The sequence below is a fragment of the Pongo abelii genome, chromosome 19 (assembly GCF_028885655.2).
Source record: "Pongo abelii isolate AG06213 chromosome 19, NHGRI_mPonAbe1-v2.0_pri, whole genome shotgun sequence".
NCBI classification, from domain to species: Eukaryota; Metazoa; Chordata; class Mammalia; order Primates; family Hominidae; genus Pongo; species Pongo abelii.
Window position 1 is genome coordinate 70,013,535 of NC_072004.2, and position 26,577 is coordinate 70,040,111.

At 55.3% G+C, this 26,577-nt stretch overlaps 1 protein-coding gene across 4 annotated transcripts; it reads left to right on the top strand.

Moving 5' to 3' along the window:
- The first annotated feature begins 7,016 nt into the window (after positions 1 to 7,016).
- On the top strand, positions 7,017 to 16,330 carry GRB7 (growth factor receptor bound protein 7). Of its 4 annotated transcripts, none has more exons than XM_054546639.2 (15): positions 7,017 to 7,211; positions 11,324 to 11,528; positions 11,638 to 11,788; positions 11,970 to 12,126; positions 12,252 to 12,373; positions 12,465 to 12,542; positions 13,121 to 13,258; positions 13,604 to 13,714; positions 13,938 to 14,036; positions 14,295 to 14,375; positions 14,474 to 14,590; positions 14,780 to 14,840; positions 14,965 to 15,052; positions 15,159 to 15,252; positions 15,798 to 16,330. In XM_054546639.2, exons 2-15 carry the CDS (start codon positions 11,374 to 11,376, stop codon positions 15,942 to 15,944), a joined length of 1,599 nt encoding a protein of 532 aa, XP_054402614.1. In that variant the 5' UTR covers positions 7,017 to 7,211; positions 11,324 to 11,373; the 3' UTR covers positions 15,945 to 16,330. The 4 variants fall into 4 exon arrangements, with proteins under 4 accessions (XP_054402614.1, XP_054402615.1, XP_024090169.1 ...); XM_002827639.6 differs by lacking the exon at positions 7,017 to 7,211 and adding an exon at positions 7,245 to 7,469; XM_054546640.2 differs by lacking the exons at positions 7,017 to 7,211; positions 13,604 to 13,714 and adding an exon at positions 7,244 to 7,469 and having other exon boundaries at positions 15,798 to 16,310.
- Positions 16,331 to 26,577: the final 10,247 nt, after the last annotated feature.

Below are 26,577 nucleotides of genomic sequence, written 5' to 3' on the forward strand. Positions count from 1 at the left end.
CTGATGCATGAAATAGTTGACATTTTCTTGCTAACATGCCGATGGCTTTTTTTTTTTTTTTTTTTTTTTGAGACGGAGTTTCGCTCTTGTTGCCCAGGCTGGAGTGCAATGGCGCGATCTCGGTTCATTGCAACATTCGCCTCCCGGGTTCAAGCGATTCTTCTGCCTCAGCTTCCCGAGTAGCTGGGACTACAGGCGCGTGCCACCGCACCCGGCTAATTTTGTATTCTTAGTGGAGACAGGGTTTCACCATGTTGGTCAGGCTGGTCTCGAACTCTTGACCTGAGGTGATCCACCAGCCTCGGCCTCCTAACGTGCTGGAATTACAGGCATGAGCCACCGCGCCTGGCCCAGTTTTTTGTTTGTTTGTTTGTTTTAGTAGAGACAGGGTTTCACCATGTTCGCCAGGCTGGTCTCGAACTCCTGACCTCAAATGATCCGCCCACCTTGGCCTCCCAAAGTGCTGGGATTACAGGCGTGAGCCACCATGCCGGGCGCTGATGGCATTTGGAACTGCCCTGTAGTTACATACACAAGTGTTTCTGATCCCAAAGCTCTAAACTGCTTTTTCCGGTCTTTTGCAACTGCTTCTTGCCTGCACTGGAGAACAGTAGATGCTCTTCAGGCTCTGTGCCCCCAATAGTTTCTGCGCATCCCTTATCCATCCTCTCGCTGTGGGGCTGGCGTCATTATTCCCATTTTGCAGCTCTGGAAATGGAGTCTGCTCAAGTCCTCGCTGCCTTTTCCCTGCCTACAGTACCACTATGGTATCCTAACACGCCACCCACTCTAGTGTCCCTTTAGGCTATTTATTTATTTATTTATTTGAGATGGAGTCTCACTCTGTCACCCAAGCTTGAGTGCAATGGCGCGATCTCGGCTCACTGCAACCTCCACCTCCTGGGTTCAGGCGATTCTCCTGCCTCAGCCTCCCTAGTAGCTGAGATTACAGGTGCCAGCCACCACGCCCAGCTAACTTTTGTATTACTATTATTATTAATTTTTGAGACAGAGTCTTGCTCTGTTGCCCAGGCTGGAGTGCAATGGCGCAATCTCGGCTGACTGCAGCCTCTGCCTTCCGGCCTCAAGTGAGTCTCCTGTCTCAGCCTCCTGAGCAGCTGGGATTACAGGTGCCCACCACCAAGCCAGCTAATTTTTCTATTTTTAGTACAGATGGGGTTTCACCATGTTGGCCAGGTTGGTCTCGAACTCCTGACGTTGTGATCTGCCCATCTTGGCCTCCCAAAGTGCTGGGATTACAGGCGTGAACCACTGCACCCGGGCTCTTTTTTTTTTTAAACCAGGCAGGTCGTGATGGCTCACACCTGTAATCCCAGCGTTTTGGGAGGCCAAGGTGGGCGGATCACTTGAGGCCAGGAGTTCAAGACCAGCCTGGCCAACTCGGCAAAACCCTGTCTCTACTAAAAATACAAAAATTAGCTGGGTGTGGTGGCACACCAGCTACTCGAGAGGCTGAGGCAGGAGAATCGCTTGAACCTGGGAGGTGGAGGTTGCAGTGAGCTGAGATCTCACCACTGCACTCCAGCCTGGGTGACAGAGTGAGACTGTGTTCCCAAAAAAAAAAAAAGAAAAAAGAAAAGAAAGAAAATGCAGTGATTTGTTGCCTAACCATCACTACAATCCAGTTACAGAATGTTTCCATCAACCTGATAAGTCCTTCCTACCTGTTTCTGGTCAATCCAGCTCCCAATTCCAGTCCAGTGCAACCACTGATCTGCTTTCTGTCTCTAACTTTGCCTTTTCTGGATGTTTCATATAAACAGAATAATACACTATGTGGTCTTTTGCTTCTGGTTCTTTCATTCAATATGTTTTTTGAGATGCATTCATGCTGTAGCGTCTAGAGTAGCTTGTTCCTTTTCATTGCTGAATCGTATTCCACTGTGTGGTTCTGCCACATTTTGTTTCTTAATTCGCCAGTTGGTGGATACTTAGGGTTCCAGTTTTTTTTGTCTATTTTGAATAATGCTGCTACAAATGTTTAGGTGTCTTTGTATAGGTGTGTGTTTTCATTTCTCTTGGGTAGATTCCTAAGGGTAGAACTGCTGGGTCCTGTGTTAAGTTTATGATTAACTTTTTTTTTGAGACAGGGTCTCGCTCTGTTGCCCACGCTGGAATGCAGCAGTGCAAACACTCTGCTCATTGCAGCCTCGACCTGCTAAACTCAAGCTATCCTCTTGCCTCAGCCTCCTGAATAGCTGGGACGACAGACACGCACTACCATGCCCAGCTAATTTTTTTTGTATTTTTTGTAGAGACAAGGTTTTGCCATTTTGCCCAGGCTAGCGTTTAGCTTTTTAAGAAATGGCCAGACTGTTTTTCAAAGTTTTCCCACCAGCAATATATGAGGATTCATCTCTCCATATCCTCACCAATACTTGTTTTCTGTCTCTTTGATTATAACTATCCTAGTGGACATGACATGCTATATAATTGTGGTTTTAATTCTCATTTATCTAATGACTATGTTGTGTATCTTTTCATGTAGGTATTAGTCATTCATATACATATTATTTGAAGAAACATCTATTCAAGTCTTTTGCCCATTTTTATTTGTCTCTTTATTACTGATTTGTAAAAGTTCTTTATATATTTTGGATACCAACCAAAATATATACAACCATATATACAACCATATGTAGTTGTATATGATTTGCAACTATTTTCTCCCAGTCTTTAGCTAGTTTTTTTTCTTTCTTTTTTTGAGACAGGGTCTCACTGTGTCACCCAGGCTGGAGTGCAGTGGCACAATCTTGGCTCACTGCAACCTTCACTTCCTGGGTTCAAGAGATTCTTGTGCCTCAGCCTACCAAGCAGCTGGGATTACAGGCGTGCACCACCATAGCCCAGATAATTTTTTGTGTTTTCAGTAGCAATGGCCAGGCTGTTTTCGCTATGTTGGCCAGGCTGGTCTGGAACTCTGGCTTCAAGTGATCTGGCTACCTCAGCCTCCCAAAGTGCTAGGATCACAGGAATGAGCCACTTCACCTGGCTTCATTTTTTCTTTCTTTTTTTTGAGACAGTGTCTTGCTCTGTCACCCAGACTGGAGCACAGTAGCACAATCACAGCTCACTGCAGCCTCAACTTCTCAGGCTCAAGTGATTGTCACACCTCAGCCCCACCAAGTAGCCAGGACTATAGGCCCGCACCACCATGCCTGGATAAATTTTATATTTTTTGTAGAGATGAGGTCTTGCCAATTGCCTAGGCTGGTCTCAAACTCCTGGGCTCAAGCGATTCACCTGCCTCGGCCTCCCAAAGTGCTGGGATTACAGGTATGAGCCACCATGCCTGACCTCTTCTTCTTTTTTTTTTTTTTTTGATATGGAGTTTTGCTCTTCTTGCCCAGGCTGGAGTGCAATGGCACCATCTTGGCTCACCGCAACCTCCGCCTCCTGGGTTTAAGCGATTCTCCTGCCTCGGACTCCCGAGCAGCTGGGATTATAGGCATGCGCCACCATGTCTGGCTAATTTTTTTTTTTTTTTTTTTTTTTTTTTTTAGTAGAGATGGGGTTTCTCCATGTTGGCCAGGCTGGTCTTGAACTCCCGACCTCAGGTGACCCATCTGCCTCGGCCTCCCAAAGTGCTGGGATTACAGGTGTGAGCCACTGCGCCCGGCCTCCTGGCCTCTTCTTAATGGTGGCTTTTGAAGTGCAAAAATTTTAAATTTTGGAAAAGTCTAACATCAATTTTTTTCTCTCGTCTGTTGTCTTTTTGCTGTTATATTTAAGTTCTCTGCCTAACCCAAGGTCATGAAGACTATCTCCCATGGTTTCTTCTAGAAGTTTTATGGTTTTAGCTCTTACATTCAGGTATCTGATCTATTTCAAGTTTTTTTTTCCTTATGCATCCTGTGAGCAAAAGATCTAAATTCACCTTTTGGCATGTGGCTATTCAATTGATCACAGCACCGTTTATTGAAAAGCCTATCCTTTCCTCCATCAAATTGTCTTGGCACCTTGTAAAATCAATTGACCAGAAATGTAAGGGTTTCTACTTGGACTCTGGATTCTGTTCCATTGACCTAGAAACACATTCTTATTTATTATTATTATTATTATTTTTCCCCTGAGACCGAGTCTTGCTTTGTCACCCTGGCTGGAGTGCAGTGGCACGATCTCAGCTCACTGCAACCCCTGCCTCCTGGGTTCAAGCAATTCTCCTGCCTCAGCCTCCTGTGTAGCTGGAATTACAGGTGCACACCACCATGCCCAGCTAATTTTTGCATTTTTAGCAGAGGCGGGGTTTCACCATGTTGGCCAGGCTGGTCTCGAACTCCTGACCTCATCATCCACCCGCCTCGGCCTCTCAAAGTGCTGAGATTACAGGTGTTAGCCACCATACCTGGCCTTATTGTTGTTGTTGTTTTTAAATTCAGATACAACTTATTCACAGTAAAATTCATCCTGTTGCGTGTACCTTTCTTTTTTTTTTTTTTCTTTTCTTGAGATGGAGTCTCGCTCTTGTCTCCCAGGCTGGAGTGCAATGGCTCGAACTCAGCACACTGAAACCTCTGTCTTGTGGGTTCAAGAGATTCTCCTGTCTCAGCCTCCTGAGTAGCTGAGGTTACAGGCGCACGCCACCACGCCCAGCTAATTTTGTATTTTTAGTAGAGACGGGGTTTTGCCATGTTGGTCAGGCTGGTTTTGAACTCCTGACCTCGTGATCCACCCGCCTCAGCCTCCCAAAGTCCTGGGATTACAGGGGTGAACCACCGTGCCCAGCCTTGAGTGTACCTTTCTATGAGTCCTAAGAAACACACACAGTTGTGCATCCAACCCCAAAACCAAGATACAGTATGGTCCCATCACCTCCCACAAGTCCCTGTGCCCCCTACTGTGGACCCCTCTCCCTCCTCCCCAACCCCAGACCTGATTTTTGTTCACACAGTTCCACCCACTCCAGAAAGCCATATAAGTTGATTCCTACAGCACTCCGCCCTCTGACTGTGGCTTTGTTTCCATCCCATCCTTCAACATCCAGGATGATCTTTCCAAAATGTAAATGTGCCCTCTCCTCTGTGCTTCCACTTAAGTCTAAATACAACTTGCAGGGTCTGGTCTTTGACCGCTATTCCCGCCCATCTGGACAAACAGGATGGATGGCTCTCAAACCTGGCTTGCAGAACAGCCACCGGAGGGCTTGTTAATACCACACCTTCCTGGGTCTTAGCCCTAGAGACTGAGATTCAGTTGCTGGAGAGGAGCCCAAGAATCTATTTTCCACACAAGGTTAGGGAGGTCTAGAGGCCACATTTGCAGAAGCACAGCTTCCTCTCTCCACACCTTCCACACCTGTCCAGGTTCACCCACGTGGCCTCTGCTTCCTCCCTTCTCCTCCAACCCCACTCTCTGTCTCCGCATGCTGCATCCCCTCCTGCCCAGAGCTCTGGCATTGGTCACCGGGGAAAGTGGCCTCCTTCCCCATTTCCCATCCACCGATTCCAACCCCCTTCCCATGTCAGCCAGCTTCTCCTCTGCTCAGCTGTCACCTCCACAGAGAAGTCTTTCCTGACTCCCTATGTGAGTCATTTTCCCAGCATAGTTGTCTCCTGTCATTCCTTGTTTGTGTGATTCTTTGATTAACATCAATCTTCCTGATTGGCTGTGTGAGGATGGGGCGGGGTCTGTTTTTGTTGTTTACGCCTGTATCCCCAGCACCAAACATGGGGCTGGCATATGGTAGGTACTGAACAGATAGTTGAATAAATGAATGAGTGAATTGTCTACTCTGCTTTTGCACAAGCTGCTCCAACACCCAAGAGACCTTGCCTCTTCCCCCACTTCTTTGCTGGGCCCACCCATACCGGTTTTCCTAGGAAAACTCTGGAGAAAATTGAGGCAGGAGCCACTGGTTTGTGCCCCTTCGAGGGTGGACCTCTTATCACCCTAAGGATTGTTTGTTTTCCTGTCACCCACATCAAGCTGGGTGGTGGCCACAGCCTTTGATCTCCACCTCCTAACCCCTCTGCCAAGTACCCTGTGTTGGCCCAGCTCTGAACGAGAGAGCTAAAGTGATCCCTGAGAGAACTAAAGTGATCCCTCAGGCCGGGCGTGGTGGCTTATGCCTGTAATCCTAACACTTTGGGAGGCCGAGGTAGGCAGATCATCTGAGGTCAGGAGTTCGAGACCAACTTGGTTAACATGGAGAAACCCCATCTTTACCAAAAATACAAAAATTAGCTGGGTGTGGTGGCAGGCGCCTGTAATCCCAGCTACTCCGGAGGCTGAGGCAGGAGAATCGCTTGAACCCGGGAGGCGGAGTTTGCAGTGAGCCAAGATGGCACTACTACACTCCAGCCTGGGTGACAGAGCGGGACTCTGGCTCAAAAAAAATAAAATAAAGTGATCCCTCTAAGAGGAATCCCCAGGGGCCCAGGCCAGAGCTTTCTCCAGGTCACCATGGCTCCTCCCACTGTGCCACCCCGCCTAACCCCCTCGATTTTAAAGGGGAAGCCAAGACTCTGGACTTTGCTCAGAAGGTGGGGGGCGGGGGAAGGGGGGCTTACCCTGGGTACCTCTGAGGGGCCAAGGCGCAGCCACCACGGTATGGGTGACTGCAGATCGAGGGGCAGGTCATGTTGCTGGACAACCCCCTGGCTGGCGTGCCTCTTTGGCAGGGTGCTCTTTGCCCCATGGGGTGGGATCCAGAGCTGCAGACAGGCCCCCAGGCTTGGCCAACGAACAGACCAGGTTCGGGGAGGGTGTTGGGAAAGAGTGGACGGGGTGGTTCCCCTTACCTTGCAGCCCCCAGACCCTCCCCCATCCCTCCCAGGTGGTCGGGACTCTTGATCTTAGCTCTTGGTGCTGTCTGTTCGGCTGTCTTCCCTGCCTCTCCCCAGGCACCTGCATCCTCCCTTGGCACCTGCTGCCAGGCTAGGAAGAGCAAAAACAATCCCAGTTGGCGTAGTGTCAGGGAGTCTCCGCCCTCCTCCCAGGTTTCCTCCTCCCAGGCACCTCCCCTGGACCCGCCCCCATCTGCCCAAGATAATTTTAGTTTCCTTGGGCCTGGAATCTGGACACACAGGGCTCCCCACGCCCCTGACTTCTCTGTCCGAAGTCGGGACACCCTCCTACCACCTGTAGAGGAGCGGGAGTGGATCTGAAATAAAATCCAGGAATCTGGGGGTTCCTAGACGGAGCCAGACTTCGGAACGGGTGTCCTGCTACTCCTGCTGGGGCTCCTCCAGGTAAGGGGACCGAGATCGGTCTCAGACGACAGCCTGCCAGGCAACCCCCAGCCGCACCAGGGCCCCAGGCTGTGCCCGTCTCCGGCTGAACTGGCGGCGGCCCAGGTGGGCGGATTGGAGCCACCTGGCTCTCCCCCTCCCCCGCTCGGTGATGTCAGGCCAGGGGCGGGGGCTGGAGGGGGACAGGTAGTTAAGGGCCTGGCGTCTCCCTCCCTGAAGACGTGGTCCCAGCCGGGTGTCCTGACGCTCGGAGTTCAGGTAAGAACCCAAGCGGGCATTCATCCTTTGGGGGCAGGCACGGCCGGTCTGGAGGCCAAAAGGGCTGCGTCTCCTGATGGGTTGCTCGGCCTCCCACTTTTCTCTTTTCTTTCCATCTCCCACCCCACCCCCTCCTCCCCACCCGCCCTCTTTTGGTCCCCATCCTGGTTTCCAGCCCTCCTCGTTCCCTCCCTGTACACTTCCCTGCAGCCAGCCAGCAGCTAAGAATGAGAAGGAAGACCTGATTCTCTCCTCCGACTTGGCTTTCCCGCTGAAACTAGCCCCTCCCCGCACACCCGGGGAGAGCCGCCCTCACTCCCTGGCTCGCCCAGTTTACCCCAGTTTGGGTTTCCCCAAGTCTCTAAGACAGACGTCTCCGCGGGCTGCGGGGAGATGTGGGGAGGGCCCCCTCCACTTTGGAGGGCAGTGAAGGAGAGGGATCCTCTAAATTGTCGAGGCTCCATCTCTCCAGATTGTATGCCCTTCTCAGCAGCACCGCCTCCGGCCCTCCGATGGGAAAGTGGAGGCCGAGTGAGCCGGGGTCCTCCCGGCTTCAGCATGAAATGGGCAGGAAGGCTGGAAGGGTGTATGAGGGGCTCCGCAGTGCGGTGGGGCCTGGGGAGAGTGGGGTGGGGGGTAGCAGATGGTTTCTTCTGCTTGATGAGGCTGGGAGAGACCCAGGTTCCCGGCCTGGGTCTCCCTGGCAGATTGAGGACAGAGAATGCACCTGCCGGCAAGGTGGAACGCCCCCCCCCCACACACTAGCCGCACTGCCCCCCAGGAATGCCCTCTTTTGGTCCGCCGGTCTTGGACTCTGCTCTCCCCTCTCCTGATATCCTGCTGTATGCGTGGTGGGGGGACCTCATGGAGGCGGGCAGCCTGTAATGATTAACCGCACAGACACTCTAGCATTCTTCCCGAATTAAACTTTAAAAGAGCTGCCCCGCCTTCTCCCATTGGGTATTTTTCCTCAGTGAGAGAGTGGGCGGGGCCTCAGAGTTCTGGGTCCTCCCTTATACTAGGAGTCATCCAGGGGTTTCTCACCTTCTCACCTGGGCCCTGCACCCTAAAAGGTTATAAGCCTCTCCCGTGGGGGCGGGGCGTGGAGTACTGGGCGGACGGGGGCTCTCCCGCCACATCCAGGCCCCTGGCCCAGGCCTCAGTCCCGCAAGCCCTTCCCCCTGCTCTGGGAAGCAGAGTTGTTTTCTGTTGGCTCTGAACACCCGGCCCCGCCACCCGCCCTTAGGGCCAGCCAGGTGGAGCGTGATTCAGGAAGTAAACAAGGAGGTTGGGAGGACAGGAACGCGGGTGGGGCTGGAGCCACTGCGGGAGGAGGCAGCTGGGAAGCCACTGCGGGAGTTACCTCGTTGAGGGGACAAACTGATTTTGGGGGTCGGTGTTTCCAACCGAAGCCTTCCCGGGGCCTCAGTTTGAAAACTCCAGATCTCTAAGCTGCCAGGCCCACACCCAGGACCCCTTCTTCCTCCCTGCTCACCCCATTGGTCTTGACGATTCCACCCGCCTCCAGCCTTAGAAGGGGCTGAAGGGCACGGTTGGGGGGCTCTGAAGGCAAACCCCAGCCTTGGGCTGGCCCTCTCTGATCTCTGAGGCCAGGCTCTAATGTGATTCGAATCCACTTCTAACCCCTTCCAAGCACTGCCCTCCCAAATTCTCTGCTCCTCTCCCCACCCCACTGTTGGTCTTTGAGTTTGAGACAGGCGTGGCCCCCTGCAGCCTGGAATGAAGTCACTAGGGCTGTTTGGAGACCGGGGCTGTTTGGAGGTTAGACTGGGGTGGGAGTGGGGGATTGTGTTCTGGTATTGAGGTGCTGGTGTCTTTTGCTAGCAGGTGGTGGGTGTGTCTTGCCCCTCCTGGCAGGACCCTGAGCCCCCTCCCTGGCCTCTCATCCTGTCCGTCTTGAGTGTTTTCCCTTTCCACTCCTGCTCCTGTGGTACCCCTCTGGCCGGGACACCCAGGAGAATGTGTCAGGAGGAACTTCATCCACACAGGGCAGGGGCTCTGAGCGATGCTTTGGGTGGGGAGGGGCACCGCTGGGATGCTGGCTTCTCTCCAAATGGGCCTCTGAATCCAGGCCGGGCATTGCCTCTCTCCTTCCCAGGTGAGGGACTCCCTGGCGAGGTGGTGGTTTGGGACTGGGGGTGAGAGCAGATCGCAGGTCCCACCTGGCCTGGAGCTAGGCCGAGGGTGGGGAGGAGGAGGTGATGTCAGAGGAGCCTCAGGCCCCACATCCTCCTCCCCCATCCTGTTCCCAGCCCCGTGCCTCCCCCATTCCGCTCTGGCTACCAGTGGGTTGGGGAGTTGGGGGGAGGGTAGAGGCAGGGCTGTTTTTGTTTCTCCTAAGCCAGGAAGTTGTGTGGATGAGTCAAGGTTGAATGGAGAGCCCTAGGCAGTGTTGTCCCGCCTGCCCTGACTCACCTGTCCCCCAGATCCCCTGATGCCCTCACTGAAGGGTCAGGTGCCTGCTCCCTCCTGAGGGGTCAATCCCAGGTGCCCCAGGTGGCCTCATAGTACTGGCCCAGTGTTTGGAGAACAGGCTGGGGGCTGGGATTGCAGGTTCTCCCGGGTCTCAGCCCGGCCAAAGGGGTCTGCTGGGTTCCTACGGAGGAGGGGCCAGCCCCACCTCCACCTCTAGTGCTCGTCTTTGCCCACTGTCCTGTCTTTACTTGTCTTGAGTGTCTGTGCAGCCCCTATAAGTGATAAGACATGGATGAGATTGGCCTTGTCTGGGGGTACCAGGTGCCCTCGGACAAATGGGTGGATAGGACAGGTGCACAGTAATGGATGATGCGGCCCCCTCACAGTGCTGAGAGAGAGGCGTTCAGTGAGAATGTGGAAAGCCAGGAACGCTTCTCAGAGGAGGTGGCTCTAGCACTGGGGCTTCAGGAAAGAGTTGGGCAGGAGGATGGCCTGGGGAGAGTACGCAAGTTTTGGGGGCTGCTGGGGTCAGGACCCCCACCCCAGGCCCTGCTCTCCCCGTTGCACTGCAGTGGAGCTGGCTCTCCCGCCTTTCTGGCTCCCATCCTTCCCCACCTCCTTCTCCCCTCTGCATCACTCATCACTTGGGCAGGCCAAACTTCGCCAAGTATGAACAGGCTCTGGCAACTGGATCTGGCAACAAAGTGCTGGAAAAACCCGGGGCACAGCCCAGCGCAGTGAGTGCCCCACGCGTGGAGGCAAAGGAGTGGGCCTTTGCCCTGACCCTGAGGGCTGAGCCTGAGAGTCTGTGGGTCATGAAATCTGTTGTGACCACCAGGCTTGTGGTGGGTGGACCCTCAGCTCTTCCTGTGAGCAACTTTGTGCTAAAGAAAGAGCACTGGAGCCGGGCGTGGTGGCTCACGCCTGTAATCCCAGCACTTTGGGAGGCCAAGGCGGGCGGATCAGGAGTTCGAGACCAGCCTGGCCAACATGGTGAAACCCTATCTCTACTAAAAATACAAAAATTAGCTGGGTGTGGTGGCATGCACCTGTAATCCCAGTTACTCGGGAGGTTAAGACATGAGAATCGCTTGAACCCAGGAGGTGGAGGTTGCAGTGAGCGGAGATGATGCCGCTGCAAAAAAAAAAAAAAAAAAAAAAAAGAAAAAAACAGAAAGAGCACTGGACTTGGAGTCTAAACACAGGTTCTACTCCTGGCTCACCTGTGACTGAGGGCAAGAATGCTTCCTTCTCAGAGACTCGGTGTCCCCTTTTGTAAAATGAGGCTTATTCTATCCTTCCCCAAGGGTTTCAGGGAAACTCCAGTTAGAGCAGTGAGGTGCTAGGTAAACTCCGAGGGGCACCCTAACAGCCGTGTGAGGTGGGGAGGTCTGAATTTTCTCATCCCCTCTCCCCAGGACAAGGGCACACAACTGGTTCCATTAAGGCCCTCTCTCGCTCAGACGCCATGGAGCTGGATCTGTCTCCACCTCATCTTGGCAGCTCTCCGGAAGACCTTTGCCCAGCCCCCGGGACCCCTCCTGGGACTCCCCGGCCCCCTGATACCCCTCTGCCTGAGGAGGTAAAGAGGTCCCAGCCTCTCCTCATCCCAACCACCGGCAGGTACGATGGGGCGTGGGGCTTGGGGGAGGTCAGTGCTGGATAATACACAGAGGCTTGCAGGCAGCTGCTCCCTTCCCCACACCTCTCTCCCTTTTACTTCTTGCCACAGGAAACTTCGAGAGGAGGAGCGGCGTGCCACCTCCCTCCCCTCTATCCCCAACCCCTTCCCTGAGCTCTGCAGTCCTCCCTCACAGAGCCCCATTCTCGGGGGCCCCTCCAGTGCAAGGGGGCTGCTCCCCCGCGATGCCAGCCGCCCCCATGTGAGTTGTCCCTCAGAAGGGAAGGGAGGGATGCAGGGGTTCTGGTTCTGTGGGAGATACACAGCCGCTTCCATGGAGGCGGGGGATCTTGGTTAGGAGTCCCTGAGGGTCTAGCAGGTGCGGAAAGGGATGGAATCACCCTTTGCCTCCCCTCAAGTCGTGTGCAATTCCTGGGGCACAGGTAGTAAAGGTGTACAGTGAAGATGGGGCCTGCAGGTCTGTGGAGGTGGCGGCAGGTGCCACAGCTCGCCACGTGTGTGAAATGCTGGTGCAGCGAGCTCACGCCTTGAGCGACGAGACCTGGGGGCTGGTGGAGTGCCACCCCCACCTAGCACTGGGTAAGTCAGGTGCATGGAACCACCCGGGCCGGGAGATGATGCCTTGCATCTTGGACTCGGCATGTGGCTCATCCAGGGGATCTGGTTGGTCTCCAATAACCCCTGCTTTTTGCCCTTGACCCCAGAGCGGGGTTTGGAGGACCACGAGTCCGTGGTGGAAGTGCAGGCTGCCTGGCCCGTGGGCGGAGATAGCCGCTTCGTCTTCCGGAAAAACTTCGCCAAGTACGAACTGTTCAAGAGCTCCCCAGTGAGTGCATGAGGGCTGTCTGGGCGCTGGGATGCCCTGATCCTCAACCTGGATGCTGGAGCCCTGAACCCTGACACTTGTCTACCCACAGCACTCCCTGTTCCCAGAAAAAATGGTCTCCAGCTGTCTCGATGCACACACTGGTATATCCCATGAAGACCTCATCCAGGTGGGGGGACCCCCCATTTCACTGCATATTCGCAACTCCCCAGCACTGGCCAGTGCTTCTCTGCCCTTAAGTCCTGTGCCTCCTCTCTATGTGGTAGAAAGAGCCAAATCACAGTCCTGTGTGACTGGGGACAATCACTTTCCCTGCCTGAGCATCAGTTTCTTCTGTTAAATGGGGGCGAGAAATGCATGTGGGGTATTTCCTTGTAAAAACCTGAGGGTGGGCTGGGCACGGTGGCTCATGCCTGTAATCCCAACACTTTGGGAGGCTGAGGTGGGAGGATTACTTAAGCCTAGAAGTTTGAGACCAGCCTGGGCAACATGAGACCTCGTCTCTCCAGAAAAAAAAAAAAATGGCCAGGAATGGTGGCATGAGCCTGTGGTCCCAGGTGCTTGGGAGGCTGAGGTGGGAGGATCACTTGAGCTCGGGAGGTCGAGGTTGCAGTGAGCTGTGATCGTGCCACCGCACTAGCATGAGACCCTGTCTCAAAAAGAAAAAGATAAAGAAAAACATCCTGGTGGTAGAGGGGAAGGGAGGAGGTCAGACCTCTCACTCTCCTCTGCTCTCCTCTGGCTCAGAACTTCCTGAATGCTGGCAGCTTTCCTGAGATCCAGGGCTTTCTGCAACTGCGGGGTTCAGGACGGAAGCTTTGGAAACGCTTTTTCTGCTTCTTGCGCCGATCTGGCCTCTATTACTCCACCAAGGGCACCTCTAAGGTGAGGTCTTGAGGGTGCCAGCCCCAGCCCCTCCAGTCCCTGGTCCTTTTAGAAGTTGCCCCTTCTCTGCTGGAACCCCTGAGCCCTTCTCCCCCTGGGCCCCCCAGGCCAGCCACCTCCAGTTTACCATCTCTCCCTACATCCTTGCCTAGCTCACCTGCCCAGGGAGGTAGCAGGAGAAAAGATGACCTTAGTTTAAGTCCTGGCTCTACTTCTATTTGCTGTGTGACCCTGGGCACTCCCCTGCCCCTCGCTGGTCCTGAAATCTCCCCACCTGGCTTGTGGGGGGAGGTAATAGTGGGCGCGGTCCACGTGTACCAAGTCCTGCTCACTCGTGCTGCTTAGGATCCGAGGCACCTGCAGTACGTGGCAGATGTGAACGAGTCCAACGTGTACATGGTGACGCAGGGCCGCAAGCTCTACGGGATGCCCACCGACTTCGGTTTCTGTGTCAAGGTGAAGACCTGGCCAGGCCTGGCCCCTGGCCTGGGGAAGCAGGAACTGCTCAGGCCCCTGGATCCTGTCCGGGGCTTCTGAGCCCCAATTCAGATGCCTAGACTCCTCTCCCTGCACCCTAGCCTGCTGGAAACTCCCTGGATTCTGCTCTACTCTGTGGAGCAGGGACAGATGTGTAGTCCTAAAGGCAGATACGGGACCAGTCAATTTCCTCTCTCTGCAGCCCAACAAGCTTCGAAATGGCCATAAGGGGCTTCGGATCTTCTGCAGTGAAGACGAGCAGAGCCGCACCTGCTGGCTGGCTGCCTTCCGCCTCTTCAAGGTGAGACCCTGGGAGTGGCATGGGGGGCTGGCCTGGCCAGAGGGATCCCAAGCTCTGCCCTCAGGAAGTCGCAGGGATGAGGAGGGCATCACAGCCTTGCTCTCTGATAACCCCCAGTCCAAGCCTGAAGTTATAGGAAGCGCCCATCAAAGGCAGAAACACAGCCCTGGTCTGGGCAAGTCCTGGTCTGAGGGGGGGGTCACAGCCATGCCCCCAGGACCTCTCGACCTCAAACTCTCTTTCTCTCCCCACCCCCAGTACGGGGTGCAGCTGTACAAGAATTACCAGCAGGCACAGTCTCGCCATCTGCATCCATCTTGTTTGGGCTCCCCACCCTTGGTGAGTGTGCACAAGGGGATGGGAGGGTGGGCACGCAGGCCCTGTCTTACGGGTACCTGGGCCCTGTTCTGACCTCTCCCCTCTCCTTCCATCTCCAGAGAAGTGTCTCAGATAATACCCTGGTGGCCATGGACTTCTCTGGCCATGCTGGGCGTGTCATCGAGAACCCCCGGGAGGCTCTGAGTGTGGCCCTGGAGGAGGCCCAGGCCTGGAGGGTGAGGCCTGCTGCCTGTGGGTGTGTTTGTGCTGGGGACCCACTCTCTGGGTGGGATCCCTGAAATAGGAGGGAGGAAGAGGGGGTGGGGGGAGGCCCCCGGCTGGGAAGAAGTGCTCTACCTTCCTGAGGTACTGGGTAATGCCCCCAAGCACGCCCCGACTCTCCCGTATCTCCCACTGCTCCGCAGAAGAAGACAAACCACCGCCTCAGCCTGCCCACGCCGGCCTCCGGCACCAGCCTCAGTGCAGGTGGGTGACGGCCCCGAGTCCTGGGGCGGGGGCTGCCTCGACTTCTCTTTGCATTCCCAGCGGGGAGTAGATGGTATAGGGGTCCCCTCCCCAAAGTGACCGCCCATGTCCTTCCCCACCGCAGCCATCCACCGCACCCAACTCTGGTTCCACGGGCGCATTTCCCGTGAGGAGAGCCAGCGGCTTATTGGACAGCAGGGCTTGGTAGACGGGTAAGGGGCAGGGCCGGGCAACAGACCCAGGGATAAGAGAGACCGGGGTCCAGGTGGCAGCCATGGGTCCTTGGGTAATGCTGCCCCACCTCCTGTCTTCTGGCAGCCTGTTCCTGGTCCGGGAGAGTCAGCGGAACCCCCAGGGCTTTGTCCTCTCTTTGTGCCACCTGCAGAAAGTGAAGCATTATCTCATCCTGCCGGTGAGCTTCCCTGCATCCCCGGAGTCCTGCAATGAGACACAGGACTCCCAGCAACCTGTCCTCCTCACCAGGCCCCTCCAGAGGCTCCCTGGCCCCCAGTGCATCTCCCTTTTCCCTGCACAAGAAGTGGGAGGCTGAGTACGGTGGCTCACACCTGTAATCCCAGCACTTGGGATGGACGGCCAAAGTGGGAGAATGGTTTGAGCCCAGGAGTTCGAGACCAGCCTGGGCAACACAGGGAGACCCCCATCTCCACAAATAATTTAAAAATGAGCCCGGCATGGTGGTGCACACCTGTAGTCCCAGCTACTTAGGAGGCTGAGGTGGGAGCATTGCTTGAGCCCAGAGGGTCAAGGCTGCAGTGAGCCATGGTGGCACCACCACACTCCAGCCTGGATGACACAGTGAGAAAACTGTCTCAAAAAAAAGAAAAGAAAAAGAAAAAAGAAAAGAATAAAAGGAGATGGGTGGGGCCCTGGCCCAGGAGGGAGCTTCCCAAGCCTCGGGCCCCTCCCTGAACTTCCACCCCTTCTCCTGTACCCCAGAGCGAGGAGGAGGGCCGCCTGTACTTCAGCATGGATGATGGCCAGACCCGCTTCACTGACCTGCTGCAGCTCGTGGAGTTCCACCAGCTGAACCGTGGCATCCTGCCGTGCTTGCTGCGCCATTGCTGCACGCGGGTGGCCCTCTGACCAGGCCATGGACTGGCTCATGCCTCAGCCCGCCTTCAGGCTGCCCGCCGCCCCTCCACCCATCCAGTGGCCTCTGGGGCGCGGCAGCGGGGGACGGGATGAGGAGCGGGAGGGTTCCGCCACTCCAGTTTTCTCCTCTGCTTCTTTGCCTCCCTCATATAGAAAACAGCCCCCACTCCAGTCCACTCCTGACCCCTCTCCTCAAGGGAAGGCCTAGGGTGGCCCCCTCTCCTTCTCCTAGCTCCGGAGGTGCTGCTCTAGGGCAGGGCATTATGGGAGAAGTGGGGGCAGCCCAGGCGGTTTCACACCCCACACTTTGTACAGACTGAGAGACCAGTTGATCTGCTCTGTTTTATATTAGTGACAATAAAGATTATTTTTTGATATACCTATGAGTTCTGTCTGGCAAGGCCTGGCTGGCTGAATCAAGAAGGGAACCAGAGCTGGACGTGGTGGCTCACGCCTGTAATCTCAGCACTTTGGGAGGCCAAGGTGGGAAAATCGCTTGAGTCCAGGAGTTTGAGACCAGCCTGGGCAACATGGCAAGACCCTGTCCCTACAAAAAATAAAAAAATGAGCCGGGCATGGTGGTGTGCACCTGTAGTCCCAGCTACTCGGAAGGCTGAGGTGGGAGGATCCCTTGTCCCTTGAGCCTGGGATGTCAAGGCTGCAGTGAACTGAGATTGCGCCACTGCACTCAGCCTGGGTGACAGAGTGAGACCCTGTCTGGAAAAAAAAGGGGGAGAGACCCGGAGAGGTGGGCACCTGTGGAGGCCTTGGTGAAAGTGTCAAATGGATCGAGGCCATGTCCCAGCCTGCCTGGATGTTCCTCAAGGGAAGGAGTGGTCGTGGTTATCTGAGAGTTGCCAGTGCCCACCATGCAGCTTGACACATAGTGGGCGCCCAGTCATTGCTAATTAAGTAAGTGAATGGACAAGAGACCATCATCCCAGAGAGATTTTCTGACAGTGTAAGTCTAGAGAGGTAACTAACAGGGCCTGGGAGTTGGAGATGAGTCCAACAGCATGCTTGTCCTCTGCTAGTCCTGGACTAGCTGGTGGGACAGTCGGCCCCAGCATGCACACAGTTATGCATCCAGCCCCACCACCAAGACACAGAACGGCCCCATCGCCCCCGACAAGTCCCTGTGCCCCCTACTATCAGCCATGCTCCCTCCTACCCAACCTGAAACCTCCTTTCTGTCCTAGTTCTGCCCCTTCCAGAAATCCATATAAATGGAGCCTGCTAGCATTCAGCCCTCTGCATCTGGCTTCCATCTCCAACACATCCTTCAGCACCCAGAGTGATCTTTCCCAAATATAAATTCACCACTCCCGGCAGGGCGCTGTGGCTCACACCTGTAATCCCAGCCAGCACTTTGGGAGGCCGAGGTGGGCAGATCACGAGGTCAGGAGTTTGAGACCAGCCTGGCCAACATGGCAAAACCCCATCTCTACTAAAAATACAAAAATTAGCCAGGCATGGTGGTGGGCACCTGTAATCCCAGCTACTAGGGAGGCTGAGGCAGGAGAATCGCTTGAACCCGGGAGGCAGAGGTTGCAGTGAGCCGAGATCATGCCATTGCACTCCAGCCTGGGCAACAAGAGCAAGACTCAGTCTCAAAAAAAAAAAAGACAGATGTCTGGCCTCTGCCCACTGCTCATGCCAGTCTATGTTTTTGTCTCAGAGGTTTTTTTGTTTTGTTTTTTGAGATGGAGTCTCACTCTGTTGCACAAGCTGGAATGCAGTGGCCCGATCTCAGCTCACTAAAACCTCCACCTCCTGGGTTCAAGTGATTCTCTTGCCTCATCCTCCTAAGTAACTGGGATTACAGGTGCTTGCCACCACGCCTGGCTAATTTTTTGTATTTGTGGTAGAGACGGGGTTTCACCATGTTGGCCAGGCTGGCCTTGAACTCCTGACCTCAAGTGATCCACTCACCTTGGCCTCCTAAAGTGCTGGGATTACAGACCCAAGCCACTGCGCCTGACCTTGTCTTAAGAGTTTTTTAGTTTGAGCTCTTACCTGATGGGAGCTCTTTAATAAATGTATCAGACTGACTGCACCTGAACTTGCTGCTTAACTCAGGAGACAGACCCTCCTGCAGACATGTGAACCCCAACTAGTCATTGTTTTTGTCACAACACCAAACCTGAATCTGATTCCTTGGATTCAACAACTAGTTTACGGGAAATACAAGGGAAACAATGACAAAAATCCAGATTGGGAAATTCTACAGAACAGATAACCCAGTTTCTTCTTCAACAGCAACAAAATTACAAGAAAAGATGGGCAATCTCTAGAGTTCAAGAAATTTAGATATATATCTACCAAATGATGAGTTGACCTTTGATTCAAATCCAAACTAACTGTAAAAAGCATTTATGAGCAATTGGGGGAAATTTGAATTCTGATCAGATATTCAATGATATTAAGGGATTATGGCTAACTTTCTAAGGCATAATCATGGTATTTCGGTTATGGTTTTTTCTAAGTCTTTATCTTTAAGAAATTCATTATGAAGTACTTAAAGGTGAAATCACATGATGTCTCAGCTTTGTTTTTGTTCCTTTTCTTTTTTTTTTTTCAACTTTTATTTTAGATTCAGGGAGTACATGTGCAGGTTTATTACCTGGGTATATTGAGTAATGCTGAAGCTTTGTTTTTAAAATAACCCAGAGGTGGCCGGGCACAGTGGGTCATGCCTGTAATCCCAGTACTTTGGGAGCTGAGGTGGGAGGAGTTTGAGACCAGCCTGGGCAACATAGTGAGGACCTCTCTCTACAAAAATAAAAAATAAAAAATTAGCCAGGTGTGGTGACATGCATCTGTGGTCCCAGCTACCTGGGAGGCTGGGGTGAGAGGCTCATTTGAGCCCAGGAAGTCGAGGCTGGTGCGAGCCATGATTGCATCACTGCACTCCAGCCTGGGCCACAGAACATGACCTTGTCTCAAAAAATAAAAAGAAAAAAATAAAATCCAGAGGTTAAAGGAGAGGGTGTGGGCATAGTCATGGTGTGGCCATGAGTTGACATTGGTTGTCGATATTGGTTGAAGCTTGGTGACAGGTACTGGGTATGTGGGGATTTGTTAAATTATCCTCTCCACCTTTGTATATGCTTGGATATTCTATTATATATTGATATATTTTAATGGAGAGCCCCTCCTCAAATCTTTGGGACTGACTGGGCAGGAGGTGGTGAGACGCTGTTTTGTAGGTGAGGAAACTGACGGCCCAGTGGGCAGCCTGGCCCCAGATCACAGTGGGAGAGCCAAGATTCCAACCCAGGTCTGAGGACCAGGTCTGGGCATGTTCTGCTTCCCCTGTCTGGCTGACGTCCAGGTGGTATTCCTCAGCCACAGTGACAGCAACAGTGGCCTACTGGGGTCCTCCCTTAGAGAGCCCCTCCCTTCCCTGCAGCCTTGGTCTCTGGCCTGGAGGGTTGTCCTGAGGTGACCTTGAGACCATGCAGCCTCTGCAGTGAGCCCCTGGGCTGGGTCTGGCAGACCAGACCTGGCAGCCACTCCTGACCAAGGCACCCCCATCCTTGGCTAACTCCAGGCTGGGAAGCTGGGACCAGGTCCAGCAGACAGAGGTACGCAGAGAGGTCTCATGCACACCCCAGCCTGGGACCTCCTGGGAATCCGCTAGAAGAACTTACTGCAGCCCAAGGGCAGGAAGGGTGGCAGATTTTGCTTCTTTTTAGCAGGACTGGAGGCAGGACCCAGTGCAACCTGCTGCCTGCCACCTGCCATGGTTCCCAGAGCCATCCCCACCACAGGCTGCGGCTTGAGCACCGAACAGGGCAGTGTCAGCTGTGTGGCTGGCCATGGGTGCCCAGGGCCACCTCCGAGGTGTGGGTGCCAGGGTTCCAGGCTGGAGTGAGAGTAAACGGGTCAAGATGAGTCACCTCTTCAGCATGTCCAGGGTTCAGACTGCACGAAAAAAGGGCCCAGTGTCCCTTCACAGCGTGAGGCACTGGGCAGGGACAAAGCCTCTTTGTCAATCAGCTAATTGGAGACTGTGAGACAGATGTCCTTCCCACTTTACAAATGGGAAACTGACGCTCAGGGAAAGACAGGGACTCACCTGCGACAGGGGTCGCAGAGGGAGTTCAGGACAGAGGCCAGACTCAGCCCAGTGGCAGGTGGTGAAATGCAGCCCTGCCCTGCTCTAGCCTTTGTTCTCTGCCCCCTCCCTTCTCAGTGCTGGCCACAGTGAGGGACCTAGGCTGCTGGGAGCCCTTAGAGGGGGCAGCATTTGGCCCTGATCTGGCTACCTGAGACCAGCAGCAGCCCATTCTTGGTGAGTGTCTGAGATTTCTGGCTTTTTGGAGATGTAGCTGCTAAGAGTTTGGGGGGACAGGGACCCTCGCAGGGCCAGCTCACAGTGGGACCCCTGGGTAAGATCCCCCAGCTCTGAGGATGTAGGAAGGATGCTGCTCTCAGAGACTGCAGCATGACCTACAGTGGTCAGAAAGGACTGCAAAGGACTGCCAAGGACAGCTGCAGTGCTAGATCGGGGAGGCTTGTGGTTCTGAGAAAATCTGGGCTGGTGGTAGGGGAAGCAGGGGCTTCTCTGGGGGACAGGGTGGGGGCTGGGACCTCAGATACTGTCTTTTCAAAATTGATCTATTGGGTTTCATTCTAAAATTATATGTGCTTATTAAAAACATTTCAGAAAAAAACTTGAGGGCAAAGGGGAAATTCCTCATCATCTTTCCATGCAGAGGAGGACCCAGTACTGAGAGAGGGTCAGGGCCCACATCTGGGGAGCTGACGCGAAGTGCTGCCTGCCATGCATCACACGTTCCAGCTTCCCGGGACCAGTGTGGCTGGTGGGAGCCGCGTGCCAGGGCACATTGCCATCCTTGGCAGCACCATGGGCCTTTAGGATAGGGGTTCTGTGGAGGGTGTGGCTAGAGCGTTGGCCTCCCTGCCTGCTCAAGTGTGGAGGGGAGGGAGGACTGCTGCCAACGCTCTGGACTCTGGGATGGGGGTGGGCATGATTCTAGGGGAGCCCACCTCTCTGGGCGGGGCATCCAGACAAAGCCCTGGCCACTTCTGCAACACCCAAGTTCACGGGTGGTGGACAGGCCCGAGAGTTCAACATCAGGTCAGGGACGCTGCCTGGCTCCTTCCTTGGGCGCCAGTGCCAGACACCCTGACGAGGGAGGAAGAGAGGAAGGACACGACGCAGAAAGGGGAGCCCAAAGCCACTTGGAAGGATTCTTTCTTCCAAACTATACACATAGGCAGTTTTCTAACTCCTTCCCAGAGCCCAGGGGTTCTGGCAGGGGCTTGAGGGGCAGGTTGGGGTGGTGATGGGGGATGCATTGCCTTTCTATCTGGAACTTGAGCCTTATGGTACATTCAGGAAAAAGGCTTGAACCAGTGAAGTACTGATCTGGTCCAACAGACAGAAAGAGGGCCCAGAGAGGTCAGGGCTTGGTGCACAGTGGTGGGGGTTCTGCAGAGACTGCTTTCCTGTCCTGTGCTGTTGGCAGAACCTCAGCTTTGGGACTTGAGGGGGAGTATGCAGTGGCAATTAGGACAAAGGACTCTGAGCTCTCAGTTGAGTTGGGGGAGGAGAGAAAAGAAGGAGTTGGATCCTGGGGGAGTTGGATATTGCAGACTGGACTCCAGAGCCTGGGGATGTGGGCGATCCTGGGGTGTGGGCGATCCTGGGGTGTGGGGAGGAGGGGCTGAGGCTGCTCCACAAGTGTTCTCGAGGTTCTCCATACAGGAAAGGGCGGTGTGGGGAAATGGGGATGAGGCCTGAAATTCAATCCCATGTGGGTTGAGTTATGATGTCATCTGACACCCTCTCACAGGGCTGCATCTACCCCAAGGAAGGGGCAAGTTTTTCTTTGATGGGCACCCGGGGGGGCTGTTTAGCTGGAGCTGCGTTTTTTTTGTTTCGCTTTTTTTGTTTTTGTGTTTTTTTTGAGAGTTGTGCTCTGTGGCCCAGGCTGGAGTGCAATGGTGTGATCTCGGTTTACCGCAACCTCCGCCTCCTGGGTTCAAGCAATTCTCCTGCCTCAGCCTCCCCAGTAGCTGGGATTACAGACATACCCAGCAATTTTGTATTTTTAGTAGAGATGGGGTTTATCCACGTTGGTGAAGCTCGTCTGGAACTCCCGACTTCATGTGATCCGCCCGCCTCAGCCTTCCAAAGTGCTGGGATTACAGGTGTGAGCCACCGCGCCCGGCCTGGAGCTGCATTTTTGTTGTAAGCACTTTGTTCTTACTTGGATTAGGTTTATCTTAGGGTGGTCTGGCGCAGACTGAGGGAGATTGGAAGGCAGAAACCACCCCCTCAGGACAACTACGTGGATCTCCTTAGGGTCTGGGTAGTGGAACCGGGCCCTGTGACCTTGGAGTTGGAGGGGAAGCTGTAAGCAGGGATGGAACGGGCCACCCGCACCCTCACACAGCTGTGACCCAACAGGCAAGGTCATCCGCATTCACCTGCCCAACTCCCATGCCCCGAGTCCTGTCCTCCAGGGCATTCCTACTGGCACTACCCCAATTTCCCGAAAGATTCCAGGGATCTCTCTCTCTCTCTCTTTTTTTTTTGACAGTCTCACTCTGTTGCCCAGGCTGGAGTGCAGTGGCTGATCTCAGCTCACTGCAACCTCCACCCCCTGGGTTCAAGCGATTTTTCTGCCTCAGCCTCCCGAGTAGCTTGGGATTACAGGCGTGCGCCACCACGCCCAGCTAATTTTTGTATTTTTAGTAGACGGGGTTTTGCCATGTTCGCCAGACTGATCTCAAACTCCTGACCTCAAGTGATCCTCCCGCTTTGGCCTCCCAAGGAAGGGTTCCTTCCTCCCAGGCTGAGGCACCCTGCCCCACACATCTACTGGAGGAACTTAGTGTTGGGGCCAGGGGGTGGCTGGGTAAGGCTGGATCCCAGACTTGTCAGGCCAGGTTGGGGTACGGGAGGATACACGGGGGACCCGTCTCCCAGCCGTTCTGGGCCGGTGCCTGAGGCTATCTGCCCCTCCGCCCGCCCTTCCGCCACCACGCAGGTCGCATGCGCGCGCCGGGGCCGACGGGCGCCAGGCTCCACCGAGCCACCGGCGGTCGTGGCGGCCCCTCGCGCCTCTGCGGAGGGAAGGCCGCCGGCTTCGCCAGGGGGCGCGCGTCGGGGTCGCGGCTCTTTGAACTCGGCCTCGCGAGGGGACGCGCCATCGGTTTCGTGGCTTGCGTGGCGCCGCAGCAACGAGCCGGTCGCCGCGGGGCGTTGCTTAGTCCGGGCCTCGCTGCGAGTCGGTGGGCGAGGCGGGAGGTGCTCCCTTGGCCAGGCGGGTGGAGGAAGGTGTGGGCGCCGCATCCCAGCTTCGCGGAGCCTCCAGGCGCTGTCAGGCGAGACTGGCGTGCAGCGCGGCGGCCTAGTCCCGGCGTCCCAGCGTCCCCAACTCCCGCAGGCGTCGAGCCGATTCAGCCGCGCGGCTGCAGTGACACCCAGCGGCCGTCGCGGGAAGTGCGGTCGCCGCGGCCAGGTCTCCCGGGCTCCTGTCTCTCGAGGTTCCCACCCCGGTTACGCGCGGGCACCCCGGAGGAGAGCGGCGGCGCGCGGCAGATGCCCGCGGGGCACTTCCCCTGCCCCTCCCCCGTTTCCTCCCCGCAGGCGCCCGAGCGCCGGGAGATCCTGCGCCGCGGCAGTGCCCGGAAGGGCGGGGCGGGGTGCAGCAGCGGCGCTGGGCTGTGACCCGGGCAGTTTCACTTCTGGATCCTGCTCGGGCTGTGATAGGACAGCGTGGGGGCGGCGGGAGGACACGCGGGCACGCCGAGATCCGGCGCTCGGGACCCCGATGAGGGGAGGCCTTTTACTCCCGGGGTGTCACGCGACACACGCTTTCCTCCATGTCCACTCCCACCCCCCCCATGGGTTCCACTTTGCTGTCCTCCGAGCTGCCGCTCCTCCCCAGCAGACACCGCCTCCGCCGGGGCTGCAGACCCCCGGAGAGGCCCCGAGCGGCGTGGGCGGCGGGAGGAGGGAGCTGTGAAGCCGCAGGCGGGGGGTTAGGCTGCGGGCTGCTGAGACGCCGAGCTGTTTCTCAGAAGTGCAGCTGCCCCTCCTCTCACACCCCCCTCACTCCCACCGCGCGCCGCACCCCTGCCCCCTCTCCGCCGGCCTCGCTTTCCTCTCCCAGGCACCCTAGCCGGGAATCTGGGGTCTGGGTCCACACAGATTTAAGAGGAGAACCTGAGAAAGGGCGGGGGCAGGGGGTTCAGACCCAGCCTCAGCGCGCATTATTCCGAGCCTCCTACAATTCCACAGGTGAGGGGACCCTGTCCCCTACCCCTGGGGCCCAGGATTGGAATTTGATAGAACAGTTAGGAAAATGACATCTTGAGAGAGTCACGGGCCGGGCCACTGTTACTCTAGCTCCAGCGCCCAGTGAGGAGAGGATAAAGAGGGAAGACCTGGAGCCCGGCTGGTGCAGAAGTTGAGGCCAGTCTTAGGAGTTCCAGCTGGAAGGCCTTTCAGAGATCCCTGACTCTGGGGAAAATCAACGCCCAGAAGGGGAAGTCAAGTGTCTGGGCTCATCCCGAGAGGGAGAGGGCTGGGACTGGAACCAGGGCTCCAAATACTTGCGGGAGTCTGCGACTGTCTTTTGCTTGGGACTTCAGAGCTTTGCTGGATTCACTGACTCAGCCTGCTTTCCCCCAACACACACAAACACACACACACGAGACACGTGCACGCGCGCACACACACAGATACACAGACACACACAAACACCTACACACATGCAGGGAGAGAGACAGGCACACATGGAGACAGACACGCACACGCAAAGAGACACACAGCTCCCCAGGAGTCTAGCGGGGCAGCTGAGGTCTGTGAGTGAGACATTCTCAGTGAGACACTGAGAATGCAATTCCAGTGGGGGTGGGATGGGGATTGGGCGGTGGAAGGACAAGCCTGGGGGAGGAGGTGGCATCGCCCCCCTAGTTCCCATCCACCACCACCCCCAGTGCTGTGGTTTATTTGCCTAGGCAGCTCTTCTGGGCCAGGGGGCCAGGGGACTGGGGTGGAGAGGCGAGGTGATGGGAAAGGCTGTTCTGGGGCTTCCTGCCCCCTCACTCCTGGGGAAGGGGGGCAGCTGCCATCACCCGCAGGCCTTTCCACTGCAGCCCTTTCCTTGGGTATGTGTGTTATTCTGGGGGAAGGTCTGTTATTTGCGGAGAAGGGAGGCAGCTGCCTACTTCACAGGTCAAGACAGAGTTAAAAACAAAACCACAGCAAATTCAACACCCCGTGTCCTTCAGGGACTTTCCATGACACCTTCCTTCCCCCCTCTCCCCTAAGCCAGGGAGCACCTCCCCAGAGGGCCTCCCCACCCCAGGTGCAGTGGCTTTTGGCTTTTATGCAAACAACTGTCTGATCCGGGAATGCTCCACAGCCCGAACTGTGGCCTGGGCCGAATGTGCCCCTCCACCATCCCTTGGGCCAGTGTTTCTGGTCTTCCTGGAGCTGTGACCTCCACTCTTCTTCAGACCCTGGATTCTGAGGGACAGGAGATGAGGGCAGGAAGCTAGGTCCTTTCCCCCTGCCTGCCCTCGGGTGGCAGTTGCCTGCAGGTGGAGGTTTGGGTACAGCAACCTAAGTGAATGGTCCGGGGTTTTGAGTGATGGGGGAGGGGGAGGAGGAGGGTGCAGGTGTGGGGTGGCCTCCACTGCCAGGCCCACCACCTTCTAGGGCATTGAATTAGCTCCCAAGATCAGGAAGGAAAACTCTTCTCAGGCTGGGAGTCCATTCAGCCCCAACGCCAGTGTGGACCTCCGGTCCTGCTCACTGGCAAAGGGGGTCAGGGTCTCCCTGTCTCCCTCTCTTCTGCCTGAGCTGCTTCTGCTTTGGGGAGGGATTGGGGATGGGGAAGGCCATATAACCTCTCCAGGGCTGAAAACCAGCTACTGAGGGGCCGTTTTTGAATGTATTCAGTGCTAAAATGCAAAGGCAGGGTGCCATGCCGTTCCTTTCTCCTCCTCAGCTTGAGCAAGACTGGGAAACCTGTAGGAGACCCTCAGCCAGTTTGGACATTTTGGGGTGCTGATGGGAGGGAGATGATGCTGATCATGGAGCCAGAGGACGCTGGTGCCAGCCTGGCCCCACATTTGCTAGTCTTAAAACTTCAGACCATCTTTCTCATGCCTCTTCCACAGAAGACGGAAAATGGAGGGTGCTTTAGATGAGGCTGAGCAGAAGGCCAGACTCTCTCTCTACCTTCTCTAACGTTTTCTAAGAGAGAACACAATGATGATGGAAAGAAAGCAGCCTCATCCCTATGCCATTCTCCTAGGACTTTCCCCCCTAACACCTTCGGTTTGGGTCTCCAAGTATCTAAAAACTGTATTTAAATATGGTCGAGTTTAAGGACTGCAACTCAAGTTTCCCAATGTGGATGTCTGTGAGCCCCCACACATGAAAAAGTCAGAACTTGACTGTATTTTAAGAAGAATCTCTGTTGAGGGAGGAAGGCAGAGCAGTGACTTGGAATAGGGGTGCACCATGCTGAATGTGCTGATCATGCTAAGTCCAGGTCCTCAACCTCCTCCAGTTTCCTTGGTGAACTAAGGACCAGTGAAACCAGGAACCCTATCATGTGGGTTACAGGGG

Bases quoted from the DNA above. Each gene is read 5' to 3' on its own strand.
- GRB7 (XM_054546639.2), top strand. From the start codon at position 11,374: ATGGAGCTGGATCTGTCTCCACCTCATCTTGGCAGCTCTCCGGAAGAC. The intron at 11,789-11,969 runs GTGAGTTGTCCC...CCTGGGGCACAG, and splicing joins GCGATGCCAGCCGCCCCCAT to GTAGTAAAGGTGTACAGTGA. The intron at 12,374-12,464 runs GTGAGTGCATGA...GTCTACCCACAG, and splicing joins AACTGTTCAAGAGCTCCCCA to CACTCCCTGTTCCCAGAAAA.